The following is a 15,344-nucleotide window of genomic DNA, read 5'->3' as shown; positions in this document are numbered from 1 at the left end:
TCAAACGATAGGTTCATAGACACACTAAAAGCCGAAAAAACGCTTTTTCTCTTTCCCTTGCTAATCTCACAAACTTACAGAACACTATATTCACAAGGAGAACCAACTGGCTAATCAGTCCTTTCCCTTTGTTTCCTTTTTTTAAATCCCACCAATATCATTTAGGGTTAATCAAACCAAATCGGTAACTTAATTTATTTAAATGTGATAGATAGTTAGTTAGTTAGGCAGTAAGTAATAAGAATTTTAAAGTTAATAATTGACCAATATAGCTTTTGTAGACAGTATAATAACCAAATAAAAAGTTATAATCGAGAGATAAGAAAGATATATTAAACTAATTATACCTCGATAAGAGATTATACAAATAGAACTTCAGAATGTTAAGAAACAAATGCAACACATACACAACAACAATTCGGTAAAACCAAATTTTATAGTGCATTTACTAGATCAACGTTCACAGTTTAAAGTTAAAATAAGAATAAGAATTGGTTAAATCAATGTGGGTTAAACGTTACGTAGTGCTGAGATGTAATAAAAATTCATGGTCCACTAGACGACGAATGAGTCACCAGTCTGCGAGATCTTCTCAATGGAATTACAACACTACACGCAATCTTATAACAAGACCATTTACTATATGAGTTTTAAGGCAATTTGCGCGTATCGAACAGAAAAAAAATCAAATTTTAATGTTATTGTTTTTTTTACTCTTTACCAATATTGTCAACAAGGTCTTATTATAAACTTTATTATAACAAACAAAAACCGACCTCAAAGATTTGATTATCCTTTTTATTTTCATTGGAATTACGTCTATGCGCCAGAAATTCAAGAAACCGGATTTATTTCCTAATTTGCCACCATTACAGGTGGATTTTTTAAACATAAACTGGGACTGTTACTGAGATACCCTCTTTTCAATAAAAACGAACCATCGAAATCGGTTCACAAATGTAGGTGATTACACCTTATATATTATAATCGCGTAACATACACACAAAAAAACACAGACGGATTGGGAAACTTGTCAATAATAAAAAAAAATCGATTATTATGTTATTAAGTTACTAAAAAAACTACACAACAAATGAAACAATCAACAATAACCCAATAATCAACAACAAAACTTAAAATCGAAAGAAAAAAAACGAAATTTGAATAATTATTTCAAAACCGTTACGCAAAACTCAAAACAAAAGAAATCGACCCGCATACAAGGTGTATGCATCTACGCGAGATACACAATAGCTGAATCGATTCTATGGTGTCAATCCCTATGGAAAAATATTTCATTTTACCTTTATCATTTCTATTTCTATCTACTTAATATACTGTACATTTTACTAAAAATTACAACTCTAACAAACATTGTTTGTTTTAGGTGTATTATAACAAATTTACTACCTACTTATTTTTGTAAGCTGGTTGAGAGATTAGTTAAAAATTGTATGCATGCAACGTAAAAATTTGAATTATCTAGTACCCAACCTATGTGAAATGGACTATAAAACCCAGCAACCTGCAATGGGCAACGTTAAACGCCCAATGTATACGTTAAGATACTAAATATCAAGACTGATCAAATATGTCTCAGCTTCGTATGAAAAACGAATTTTTCTAGATACCCTATGGTCATATATATATAGTGCTAAATTTGATTGCTTGTTTTCATTACAATGTAGACGGGCGTTCATTGGAATAACATGGTCTGGGTCTGAATCTGAATCACATATTATATTTTGACGACTTTCGCGATCGAGTGGCTTGTACACCGGTTTTCAAGTTGTCGCCGTCTCTTAGGTCCCGGGTTCGATCCGCAGTCGAGTCATTGCAGAAAAATTAATTGTATTTGTGGTACCGTCGTTGTTCCAGATTTCCATAACACAAGTGCTTTAGTTACTTAGGGATCAGAGCAACGTATATGATGTGGTTTAATGTTGTAATATAATATTATATACATTTTGATGTACACTGGGCACTAGAAGGCTAAAGGTTTGGGACTAATAAACCTTTAGCGCCCAGTTACAGTAGGAAAAGTTTTCGCGCGGCGGCCGCCCGGCGACCGACCGATTTCCACGCCTTCATGTACATTAATGGCGAATCTGAATTCTATTTACTAGGCAACAACATTTAAATTCCTCTGTATTTATGTCAAAACGTAAAAGCTAAATAAATAGATCGTGTGTTGCCACGACAGTTAGACACACGCCGCGCGGGGTGAGCGCGATGAAAATCGTGTTGAATTATAAATTCGCTTTTAAGAAAACAATTGACTTGATTTATATAAAAAAATAAACTATTCCATTTCCAAATTTTTCTTCCAATATACTTCGTTTGAATGTTTCCATTTCTTCTAAAAAATGAAAGCAATACGAACACATATTAATGAAATGTATAGTGACAAAAATATTATATTACTGTTAACACAGAAGTCATCTACATATTGAAATGGTGTAATAGATACAAGGTGTCAACATATTACACTATGTTGTATACAAAGAAAGTCCCTAACGATCTTAGTAGTCATTGTAAAGGTGAATTTATTAATGCGGTAACACGGTGACGTCACGTCACTCTCGAAGGTCGGCACACATCGGGCCTGTCGAAATACCTTCTTACTCATTTGCTAATTCCCTTGCGGTCATTATGCTCAAACTCATCGTGATTATGCATTTTATAACGAAACTACAGTAAGAATTTGGACTGTGAATAACCAAATATGATTTGTTCAAAGCACCACGCCAGCACATTAAGCTACACATTGACGTATCTTGTTCAGTTGCACTGGAGGCGAACAAAAATGTGTAGTCTGATGTATCGTTGTTCGTACATAATTTTGTTAAATGGAGTTAATACAACTAATTGATATAAAAACATTTTTATTTTATAATATCAAGTGACGGGACGTACAAGTTGTGCGCCTGATGGTAGGTTATAACAGTTGCAGTGCCACTCAGAGCTTTAAATCGTAAAGATCTAAGAGGCACTGCCACTGCGCCCGTCACCCTGAGACATAAGTTGACAAGTCCCATGAGTCCTTAGGCTTACACCTTCAGTGATCGAAGTTTATGTGTGTGAAGTTCCCAAGCCGCATTGCATAACAATTATTATTACTTTAATTGTTAGAAGATTTTTATATATTAAGTACATGAAAAAAGTTAAATCTACAATTAAATTTAAAAGAATATTTAGGTTTTCGCTATTGTTACGCAAAGGAAATGTTACAATTTTTTGGGAATTGAATCGTGTACATTTGTTTTTTGCGGTCGCGGCTGACCTGGGCTGACGTGGGCCCTTTACAGTTCAGCCGTGACCCTGGGATCCGAAACGGTGGTTTGTTTGAAAAACAAAAAATAAATATTTTTTATTTTTTTTCGGTTTTATATCGCGTATCATCAATTTCATTTCCTATTTAAAAGAATATTTAAATTTTGTGGTTGCTTCATTTCAACAGACAGAGATTATAAGATTTTTATATAAATATATCTATCTTTTTTATAATATTAAGTGACGGGATGAACAAGTGCGCCTGATGATAGGCTACACGCCTATCCACGACAGTTGCAGTGCCACTCAAAGCTTTAAATCGCAAAGATGTGATTGGCATTGCCACTGCGGCCGTCACCCTGAGACATAAGTTGACAAGTTCCATGTGCGTGTAATTTATAATTTCACCAGATATAAATATAAAATAATCCATTTCAACAATAAAAGGTTAACTATTTTTTGCATTTGAATCCTGTACATTGTTAAAAATATATGTCAACATTTACAACAAATGCGGAGTCTACAATCATACCTTCTATTCAAGTGTCGCCAAGAGGCACCAGTGAGCCGGCGCGGATTCCGGACCACGTTTGTGGTGAGCGTAGGGGGACCGTGAAAACTGCGCGAGCGCACGCCGCGATTCTAAATCGAAAAATACCACAGTTTCTACTTACCGTCAATTATATTCAGCACATCTATAAACGATGAGCTACAAATTGTCTATTGTATACAGAGTGACCAAAATTCTCAGTAATGAAAATTTTACAGGATTTCTCTAGATACAATTTTACGTAATAATATTTTACATTACGTCACAAAGTTAATTATATTGATAATAATATACAGCTCCGGTTTTAAGTATATAGTGTAATTCTCCGTGTCAACAGGGGTGAATTATATGGGCGCATTACATATACATACACGCACAAATGCACGCAAGCACACGCGCATAAACGCGCACATACAAATCCACAAATACGGACACACGCATACTATCTTTGAAACATAACTATCTACATTATTATTATTATTACTGCTGCTGTTGTTGTTGTTGTTTTTCTCATATTAACCCCTATTCTACGTTATTTAATTATAACATTAAACTAGTTTTAAGGTTAAGAGTGAATTGTAACCTGACAAACTTTTAGAATTGGCGATAAATTAAGGTTTATAATTGAAGACTATATAAATCAAGTTTAAGAACTGTGAAGTTTGCAAATAAAGAAATAAATACATAAAATTAAATTAAAATTTGGAAAATATATTTTAGGTTTCTCTAATTGTAACAGGATTAATTTACGCTCCACAAGCAAGGCCTTCGCTTCTTATAATACAAGTCATTCTTACAAAAATATTTTAGTTCTTAAAAATTTCAGGTCTTACATTATCTACTATAAAATTAATATTGATAATTTAATAAAGGATTAAAAGGGAATTTCACTTGCGCCTTGTTCTACCACAAAGATATTATATAGGTAGTAAGTTTAAAATAATGTCTACATTTATGGAAAAGTGAAAATTTAAATGCCCGTAATCTGCGAGCAAATTAAAGAAAACATTATAAAGGCATCCTTTAAAAGAGAAATCTCACTTGGGGGTATCCATGTCGGTATGTGAGGAACCAACATAAAAGTACCATTAAACAAGATATAACAGCATAATTTTGTTTGATTTGACATACCAAACAATTTAATCATTATCTCTGTCGTAAAATTAGTCGTCGGTTTAACAATGGAATTAAAGTCGTATGTGATTGGATGTAGAGTAATTAATTGAATAGAGGGAGACATGGTTATAAGTCTTGTCGGCTTTTAAAATGGTATGGCAAAGGAATTGGCGGTATTCAGCCAGGACTGCGGCGGAGCGGCATTGCGAGACTGCGCCGCTGCCGACTGGGTGGGCACCGCGCGGCGGTTGGCCCCTCTCCTCTTTTTGTATCCTCATTTTCGAATTTAAAATTTTGGAGTGTGCGAAACAATCGGCGATCGTATATTTTGAAACCGCATTGACGCACACGCGATCGGGACACTAGAGCCATCATGAGGAAAACACGCAACTTGTTAAACTAATCTGCATTCTAGAATCAAATTGAAACAGATGTTATATTTAACAGATGACTTATGTTTAATTACATCAGAGGATCCTTATTAGTAAAAAAGAAAAGAGAAGGGTGTACAATTAAAACATTACTGTGTCGACGACAAATTATGTCGTAATTAGTATGGTGATTAAAATCGAAGATCATTATAGAGGTAAAAACTTGAATGGGATCTTGAGCACTGATCTTCTTTTTACAGCAACCATAGACTAAACAAAAACATAGAAATTAAGAAAATAAAATACAGGTGTTTATACTGCGATGCGAACATGTTTTAAAAATGTAACATGAAAGTCTGTTTTCTATATTTACGAACATTTCTGATCTGAAAGAGGTTTCATTGAAGGACTAGAATTTTGACTAGAACTAAGTTCTGGTGAAATATAGGGTACATTAATAACATAATATGTTATACCTTCATTGTACCTAACTTCACTTTTTAAACAAATAAATATCTTGCATTATTTAAACAGACTTTCTGAGTTGTGGGATGATAGAATAATAACTCGTATAACAATATAAATTAAATTAGTTAAATAAATGCTTACTTGTTTATATATACTTAATAATAATATCGCAATCAAGTGTTTCAATTATCATGTCAAAATAAACCGATAAAAAACAGTAAAAAGATTTGAAAGTAATTTTGGTAAATAAAAATTGTAACCCTCTAAAATTTAGTACAATCTATGGAGTAAGGAAAAGGGCTGTGTGAAAATACTCATCGACTCGTCGCGAAGAGCAATTACTTTAACGGTGCTACAGAAAGACGATATACTTATACTCGTACAGCAGCAATGACGAAGAAATACAAGAAAGTCAACCTTAAAACTTAAAGCTTAGATGTATCTGATGGTCCGCGAAAATTCTTGAGTGTACGCATAGTATGTGTTGAGGGCAATGCCAAGAAAATAATGAGTAATGATAGTAATTAAAGGATAAAACTGTATCTGGAGAACCGCGAAAATGCTAGAGAAGAGAAGATCCTTGCAAGTGGAACGTAAGTCCAGCTTGTTACAAAAAAAAGTTTAATTTTAATTTTGGACTTTGTAATTAATAGATTCAGGCGTTACTTAAATACATTGTAATAAAAATGGAATTAAATTAATTTGCTACTGCGCGAACCCAAATAGCAAGGAGAGAGGGAAAGTCGGAAAGAAGTCGGGAGTTTACAAGCTCACCTGTAAGACATGTAACAGTGTATACATATGTACATATATAGGTCAAACAGGGCGTAAAAATTACGTACGTTCGCAGACTAGGAAATTAATTTACTTCCATTTCTATTACAATTTTTTTTGCAATATTTGCAAACTATGCTATATTTATAATTATACAAAAGTACAAAGAATAATAATTGTTGCTCGATTTTTGTGACGGATGAAGAAATGTAACCAGTGTAAGTATTTGTTTTTAAAACAGATTTTTTATTGAGTTGTTAAGTAAACAAATAACACATATATACAAAAAGGCTCACAATGGTTACTAGGAAAGCAATATATGCAGGTTTCTTACAATCTTTCCCTAAGTGTACGTGAACATTTCTGAATACGAATTAATGTTTTTTAATGATTTTTAGTATATGACTTCATAGCCTTTGGTAGCTGAGTCGTATGTTTTATTAGTATATTTTATTTTTTATTGTATTGCATGTCTTAGAAGGTAATCTTGATTTAGTTTTTGATAAATAATGTAAGCATAAAGCTTAAGCTTAAGAAACATGTAAGTAATTGTAGCCTCTATTATTTCTTTTATTCAATGTTTATTGACACTTAATCTGTCCTCCTTATCACAACTAACGCATTTGCATTTCGGTAACTTTCAAGTTACACCTTGAACCTAAAGTTTATTTTTGGTAATAAAAATTTTTGCTGATAAATAAATAAATAAAATAAAATGTTTCTTTATTTAGGTAAGTATACACCTATTAATAAATTTAACATTACTTATTACATCACATAACAATTAAATTGAATATTATTAACCGAACATTATTATTATCAAAGAAGTGATAATTAAGAATTACATTAAATTTAATTTAGATTACAGATAACAGTATAAGTATAATTAATTTATTTATATTTTAAAAAAGGAGTGTTCGCTTACAAAGTAATGTTACTATAATCGGCCAATATAATAAAATATAAAATAAAAAAAAAAAAAATAATTGTAAGGACATGCGTCCTTACAATTATATTGGCCGAATCGCTCACTCCCATAAGAAAAGACCATGTACCATGTCTCTTTCGTAACTGAATTTCGTAAAACTGAAATAACTAAGATATAAAAAAACGATCAGAGGAGGTTGTAGACATCGTTTTGCATCAGCAATCGACCAGATACATTATCAACTCAATATCACTGAAAATGTCGATTACGTTAGTTATAATAAGGAATAGTAGTAGCAGAAGTATAGTAGTACGAAAAGTCTTTCAGATTTCCAAATTTAAGTCGCTATTACTAGTAAAAATACTTTCAGTGGATATCGTGAGATCACGATGGAATAGTACGAAATGTTATGGACTCTAAGCAATACCAATGTTTGTAGTAAGTATAAACATTTTTATGACGACGCGTTGTATGGCCATTTTCTACATAACAAGTATTAACAATTTGTACCTGAAGACCTTCTGTATGAACTTCTTCTTCTCTTCGATGCAACCATTCGTTCAACATGATGACCGCACTAGGATTTCTTCCTTCGCGCTCCTAACCAAAGATCCTACCGCTTTTGTCGATAACAATTTATAACACATGATATTTTACCATGACTTCACGAAAATAAACAATTTCTTCAAAAATAGATTCACGAAAAATATTAAAAAATGAATTCGAAATTTTCACATTTACATAAAGAGATGTGAAGACACAAAGTCAGCGTGAACTGTCGATATGACATTTCCATAGACTCTCTAGATGGTTGACATCGTCAATCAGAAGTTAAAAAACAAATCAATGTACACAAAACTTGAAAAAAGTTTGTACTCCTAGTGCTCCAAAGGGACGCGTATTAAGCGTCGAAGAACAAAATCTAATTATAAATTCCCGTGGTTATTTTCAGTTTTATATTTTCAAGCGATTAAAGATCCATTCTATGTTCTATCTATGTATTGGAATCAGATGTGCCTCAACTTGAATAAATACCTCGAAAGTGCGTATAACTATAGCTTAATTTGATACAGATTCCTAAGCACAATGTCATTGTAAGTTATTAAACAAACACATGTCACATTCATGTGAATTGTGAAGGTAGGTCAGTGACAGTGGTGAGCAACGGTTGATAGATTCCTTCTTGAAGTCTAAATAAAATATCAAACAGCAAATTATGGAAGGAACCTGTAGTATAAGACTAATAATACAAATCAGGATCCTTCTACAATTGGTCTTGTTTTAAAACAATAGCTGCTTATGCAGTAATCAAACTTACCTTTGAATCACTCGAGTAGACAAAGCCGGGCAAATCTGCAACAATAAAAAATAAATGGAATTTATTGTACTCAAAAAAATATTTTTAAACTATAAAAATGTAAGACTACAGTCTGCATTAAAATGCAGTCAATTTAATATTATTTTTAAAAGATGTTTTTTGGACCGTAACCGATGATTAGTCTGAGTTTGATAATTTAGTATTTTGGTTCGATGGTTCGGCCGGAGGCTGAAAAGCAATGGTTTTCGTGACCTAGATCTGTTTGTACACTTAACCAAAATACTTCGACCCTTGGAAATTTCACTGTTCAAATAAGCGCGACGGTAATCTGTACTTTCATTCAACACAATTAAGTTCAGATTCATAAACTTGGTTTAGAGGTACAAAGAAACTGGTCATGTGTTAACGAAATTACAACCTGTCATATCTCAGACACGATCATGAGGATCAAGAGAAGGTCATAACAATAATTGTTACCATGAACACAAAAACCTAAGTTTGACTGCCATGAAAATCGATATCTTATTTTAAAAGGCTTGATTTAATAACATGTGTATTAAAAAAACAATAAATTTATTTTACATTGTCACCCTAACTATAAGCAAGTATTTCTATTTTGCGGTCAATCAACAAAGTGTATTAAAAGTCTAAGAATTGAGCTCATATTCCCCTTGGAACGGAAATAGCTAAAATGAAACAATGGAATCATTTTGTAGTCCGCTTGTCTGTTTTAGGTGATTTTCTCCGAAACTGTTTTTAATAGAAATTCAATGGAAATATGTTTTGTTCAGGCCTAAAAACAAATAGATTACAAAGCCTATACAGTTAGAGAGGCATCCGAGCATCCTAAAACGTCAACGAATCTATAATCAGCAATGAACCAGGATTTCCTCTGGCTTAAAACAATTAGAGCAGAATTTACGCGTGACGCCGTTCTCGGCTATTGTGTTCAATTAGATTAAAAAACACTAAAGTAAAGGATGATAATGCCTGTAAAAAAATCGGTACATTTAATTGATCAACTTGATAGAGTTGTTCTTGATTTATTTAGGAAATAATAGATGTGAAAATCCATAAATAATATAAGAGGGTACAGTCATCACCATAGAAGATAATGGTGCCGAAATAGAAATTTGTTTTGCGGATTTACAATTGTGCGTAAAAATATTAGCTTAAATAATACACCCGGGTTTCCAAATTATAAGTATTAAAAATCGATCAAATCAGACTGCAATGAATACCGAAAATCCTGGTCGAGGCAAAAACCTACTAACTGATCTAATCTGTATATATCTCAAAGTCCGACGATGGGTGTCAGCATTTATTTACCTCTTTGTAATCGATTCAGATATTTAGAAACCCTATTCAAGGCAAGGACCTTGTTACGGAACTTGTCCGGGAGTCACCGAGTCTGCACAAGAGTCCATTTTGCCGTTGGCGCTTCCTATTCCGGCTATTGTTGTGCGTCCTGTCTCACGCACTCACGCACACTGTGTTTGTATTAAAAATTGAAAAATAAGGCTTTGTGCACAGAATAATAATTATTAAAATACATACATGACATTGTTACGCTTGTGTCGCGTCGCCCTGAGGTGAGTAGATTACAACATCCACAAGCTAAGGATCCTGGCATAATTCTCTAACTTACTTTATTTAACTGCAATATTTATTTTCATTAAATATAAAATGAAATATAATGATGTTATGACTACTATAATATTCATGAAATATTCTTTACTGCACATAATTAATTACAGTTAAAATACAATATAATTGCTTAAGTATAATAGTAGCAGTAGTAAGTTATTGCTTAGTTATTGTTTCTACCTACCGCCCTTTCCGTTACCCCACTGACCTTCTGTATAAGTCATGTAAAGTATTAACTGTAAGGCAATTATTCATTAAGTCCACAGTCCTCAAACAGCACGTATTGCTCCCATATATTACTGAAAACACTAATAAAAGACGAAAAGATATTGTCTGCCCCAAAATTATGTCATCAAAACATACTTTTATTTCAAGATTTTTTGTGTTTCTTGGACCATTTTTGTACAATAAATTAAACGCCAAATATTCCATTTATAATTTCTGTTGCTTTAAGGTAAAGAAAATTCTCCAAGAAGCTCTTCAAAATATGTCCTATGAGGATACAGAGAATTTATTTATTATCGTAAATTAAATGTTGTCTTGTTTAAGTGTACATTTTTTTATTTTTTTATTGGCAATTTATTATTTAATTGTTTAATTTTATTTCATAAGATTCTCCTAAAAAGTATTTATCGAGGGGTGAAAGGCTATTTGGTTTAAGCGACATTTTTGCAACTTTACAGGAGAGCCATTTAAAGTTTTAAAAAATCGAAAAAAAATCATAACAAAAAAACTTCTTCAGCTATTTGAATGGGGTAAACTAAATTCAAATTCATTTGAAAACGTTGATTTATTGATGCTTATACCAAATAAAACGGACCTTTAATTACAAAGATAAATGTCGCTTAATACAAATTGCCTTAAGCCACTATTTTTTAGAGAAAGGAAAAAAGATTTAAGTGACTCTGCGGTATATTTTCAGAATAAGCCAAACAGCATGAAGTGACGCAGCCTGAAATAAATAGTAGCAAGCTATTTATCTCAACTGCCAATTGATATCAAATTGAATGGCAGGCTAATGGACATATGTGACATAATAGTATTGAAAATGTAACGTTTGATGTAACATTTTTTTACGTATAATGTTATCAATGGCTGTTGAAACAACCTGAATATATCACCATCACTCAAAATCTCAGGTATTTATATTGAATAAATAAAGAAAAACAACCAACATAAAATCAGTTCAAGTATTTATTTAGAAAAACAATAAAATAGAATTATCTCAATGTGGAAACAATATTTTTCGGTAAATCAACTATAATATTAAGTAGGTATTATCCGCTTATATAATTTAAAAATATTTAAATTACATTTTCTAGCGTTATTCTGCTTAGTCACTTTCACATATTTGGCAGGAACTGTCAGTGTGAAAGTGATAAAACAGAAAATAACTGTAGCAAATTTTATATAATATTTTTATGAATAATATATTACACACTACTTACCTTAGAGTATGTAGTGTGTATTTATAATAGTAATAATGTTTAGAATAATAATCATGTAAAATCAGTCTCAATGTAGGAACATCAATATTTGTATTAATTCACTTGTCAGCCTTAATCAGCAACAGCATCAATGAATATAAGTATTACCCGCTTATTCATATTTAAAGCATTTTCTATCTGTATTCTGCTTAGTCACTTTCACACATTTGGCAGGAACTGTTAGTGAGAAAGTGACTAAGCAGAATATAGCTGTAGAAAATTTTAAATGATTTAATGAATAAGATTACACATCACATACCTTAACATTTAGTATAATAATCATGATTGTAAAATCAGTTTCAATGTAGGAAAATCAACTATAAACTAATTCTTGTACAAACAACAAAACGCCTATTAATTATAAAGCATAGTCAATGCTTGGTAATAATCAAAATGTGATAAGAAAAAATGAGAAAGTATTTAATTATCAGTTTCTTCAACTGTATCCTCTACATCAGTATCGAGTAGAACGTCTTTGGAATTGCAATGTTGCAGATTTAAGTATTCTTTATGAAATATCTTGGGTATAACCCCAGTGTCGCATAGTTTCTTTAGGTCCATGTATTTGGCTTTGGTAATCTAGATTCCTTTCGTACCTTTTTCTTGTTTGTTCTTTTCTTTTTTAATCCTGCATCTCCTACTTTTACATCTTTCATGCTTTTTTTATTTTTCTTCGTTAGTGTTTGATCATCTTGATCACTTGAAGACTCATCTGTTTCTTTCCACGACGTTGAGTCCCAAGCAAAATCTTCATCTTCACTTAAAAAATCAACATAGCTTTTTTTTAGAACTCGTTTGTTTTTCTTCCTTATTGGATGATCAACCTCTGTTTGTATCTCAACATTGTCATCAGTATTATTTTCTTCTAAAGATTTCCGTAATATATCCATGTCGGTTTCAGGTATAATTTCAGTAATAGTTGGTTGCAGACTGTCGTTACTAATTGTTCTTTCTATTTCTTTTACTTCAGGTTTGTCCTTTTCTTCTTGATTCTAAAAGACAATTTAAATGTTATTAAGCATCAAATGTTACATCGTACTAGGTTCTACTGTAAACGCGAAAGTTTATGAGGGTAGATGAATAAAACGATGTTTGTTGTTCATTTATGTTGAAACTATTAATTGAAATAGATTTTGATAAAACTTAACAGTAATGTAGTTTATAATATACAAAATAAAACTTTGGCTACTTTTTTATTACGTTAAAAACTAGTGAGTAAATAAAAAAAAATCACCTCTCTTTCCACTTCAATCGTAACTTCGTTAATAATTACATCCCCATCTTTCAAATCACCAGGAATATATTTATGTGTAATTGTTGGCTGAAATAAGTAAAATTTAACGTGATACTACATAAAATATGGCTACTATTAGAAGCATTACAAATATAAATAATATACCTACTTGTATATCCATAGTGTTGGCATAAAAGTTCGATTCATAATTTAAATCAATTGGGTCATTAACCAAGGATTCCGGTTGCTGATCTATGCTGTTCGAATTAAAAATACTTAAATCGTTAACTTGTTCATGATAAGTGGCACTTCCTAATATTGTTACTGTAGATTTGGTCGTGTCGCTTTTATCAATTACGGAAGACGTATCATCCTCGTTCGAAACACAGATTCGTTTGATTTTGTGTTTGTAGAATTTCCGTCTTTCTGTCTCCATATTTATCTGAAATAGTAGTAATAAAAAGGGAAATACATAAAATGAACCTTTTACTACCATGAATATGTACCAACGCGGTTAGCATAAGATCAATCTCTTAAAATAATGAATTAACCAGAACAAGTAACATTAATAGAACTAGTAAATAATAACATCAAAATCATCTATTAAGTTAACGTATTACAATTCAATTTGAAATATTACATAAATAATGAAATTTATAGCACTTACAATTTAGAAGACCGTTTTTCATTAAATACTGGCGGCAACTTCGAGTCACGTCATTCCTTGATACACTCTGGATTTCGACTGAACCGACTGAGCGCTGCGGTCTGGTTAAATGATCACGAGTTTTAACTCCCGGGAGATAGAATAAATATGGTATCATATGACATGAACGAAATGTATCATAATAGAATTGGATGATTTAAAGGTCGAGTTTTATTTTTATTAAAACTGAAAAAATGATCTAAGTTTCATCACTCCATTTTACCGTATATTTTAAGCGACATTCGTTGAAAAAATAATAGGGCCAAAATGTTTTAACGAACATGCAAAATTTCTGAAACAAAACGTCTATTTGGTTTAAGAAGCACCCTAGGCAGAAAATAGATGCAGCTGAAAGAGCTTAAGCGACACTCCATGTCATATTTTGTTGACGGACAAATGATTTAAGTGACATCACAGCGTGTAAATAGTGGAAATCAAAATGATTTAAGGTTCATATTAATAAAAATTAGAAACCGGAAAAATGCTTTAACCGATATTGAATCATTTATATGAGTAAAGCTAACTGGTTTATGTCTCGGTTCTGTAAATCATTGTATAGTTCAAGTACATTACTGAAAAAAAAATGCAAAATTGACGTCGGATAATACACTGTCACTTTGGAATCAACCTAAAAATAGGATTGATTCAAACGACAAAAAAGTGCTCTGATTTCAATGAATCCGGCATCATTCGACGGAGAAAAAATCGCTGATTCCGAATATGTATATAACTCAATATCGCCCAAGATGTCGCTTAAACCAAATAGCCTTTCACCCCTCGTTATAATATTAATAGTATCCACATTTATAATTAGTAGTACTTTTTACCTGAAATACAGGAATTTCCTAGTTCAGGTACGTGTTATTTTTACATTAAATCACATAAGTAGTCTTTAGTTTTCTCTGTACATTATGTTACTGATTATGTTACTGAATAAACAAAAAGTACTGAATAAACAATTGCTATGTAGCGATTTCTTCCAAGTAACCTTAGGATAGACATTTTAGATATGCAAAGAGGTGCAACAACAGAATATAATCATAAGTACACTACATAATAAGGAATAATAAAAATATATATGTACATCATATTATATGGCCTTAAATATTCGTATGGCCTACATTTATGTATCTCGGGAGTTTGGGCGTAATTTGTGGTTGTTTATATGTGTGTCCATGGCACACGCGACACTGGGTTTCCTCAGGGCGGTGCTATGTTGAGTATGTGCGTTATTATTATGTCTTTATATAAATTATGTATTTATATTCTTCAATAAATCACTCCACTTAGTAGAGCAGCTTGGAAGTTTTTTTTCTGTCCCGTTCTACCATTAAACCTGGTATAACAGTTTAAAACATTTTTCAAATTTAAATATATTGTAAACTTCAAGTAGACACTTGTTAAGTAATAGTCATTTGTAACAGAAATTCCCCTGAGAGAAATGTATATGAAGTTCTGGGGTTTACTTATTC

At 31.9% G+C, this 15,344-nt stretch overlaps 2 protein-coding genes across 2 annotated transcripts in view; both read right to left on the bottom strand.

Annotated features, from left to right (window-relative positions):
* The window catches only part of LOC113229743, a 52,440-nt gene extending 44,393 nt beyond the window's left edge, over positions 1-8,047 (bottom strand). The window contains exon 1 of the mRNA XM_026463426.1: positions 7,991-8,047. Coding sequence (XP_026319211.1) covers positions 7,991-8,047 — 57 coding nt within the window. The remainder of the gene's footprint in view (positions 1-7,990) is intronic.
* Positions 8,048-12,483: 4,436 nt separating this feature from the next.
* On the bottom strand, positions 12,484-13,871 carry LOC113229742. The gene is made up of 4 exons (XM_026463425.1): positions 13,834-13,871; positions 13,336-13,608; positions 13,167-13,253; positions 12,484-12,924 (listed from the first exon to the last, which is right to left on the bottom strand). The coding sequence occupies exons 2-4, from the start codon at positions 13,600-13,602 to the stop codon at positions 12,484-12,486; spliced, it is 795 nt and encodes a 264-aa protein (XP_026319210.1). The 5' UTR covers positions 13,603-13,608; positions 13,834-13,871.
* Between the last annotated feature and the right edge of the window lie 1,473 nt (positions 13,872-15,344).

This window comes from Hyposmocoma kahamanoa, unplaced genomic scaffold, assembly GCF_003589595.1.
Source record: "Hyposmocoma kahamanoa isolate Upper Pololo Valley unplaced genomic scaffold, ASM358959v1 62, whole genome shotgun sequence".
Lineage (NCBI taxonomy): Eukaryota > Metazoa > Arthropoda > Insecta > Lepidoptera > Cosmopterigidae > Hyposmocoma > Hyposmocoma kahamanoa.
The sequence above is the reverse complement of the archived record's forward strand: the minus strand, read 5'-3'. Positions and strand labels throughout refer to the sequence as shown.

What these genes read in the sequence shown, in the direction of transcription:
- LOC113229742 (XM_026463425.1), bottom strand. Translation starts at nt 13,602, where the DNA reads ATGGAGACAGAAAGACGGAAATTCTACAAACACAAAATCAAACGAATC. An exon ending in CCAACACTATGGATATACAA is followed by an intron (nt 13,254 to 13,335) that starts GTAGGTATATTA and finishes TACTTATTTCAG; the next exon opens with CCAACAATTACACATAAATA. An exon ending in CGATTGAAGTGGAAAGAGAG is followed by an intron (nt 12,925 to 13,166) that starts GTGATTTTTTTT and finishes ATTGTCTTTTAG; the next exon opens with AATCAAGAAGAAAAGGACAA.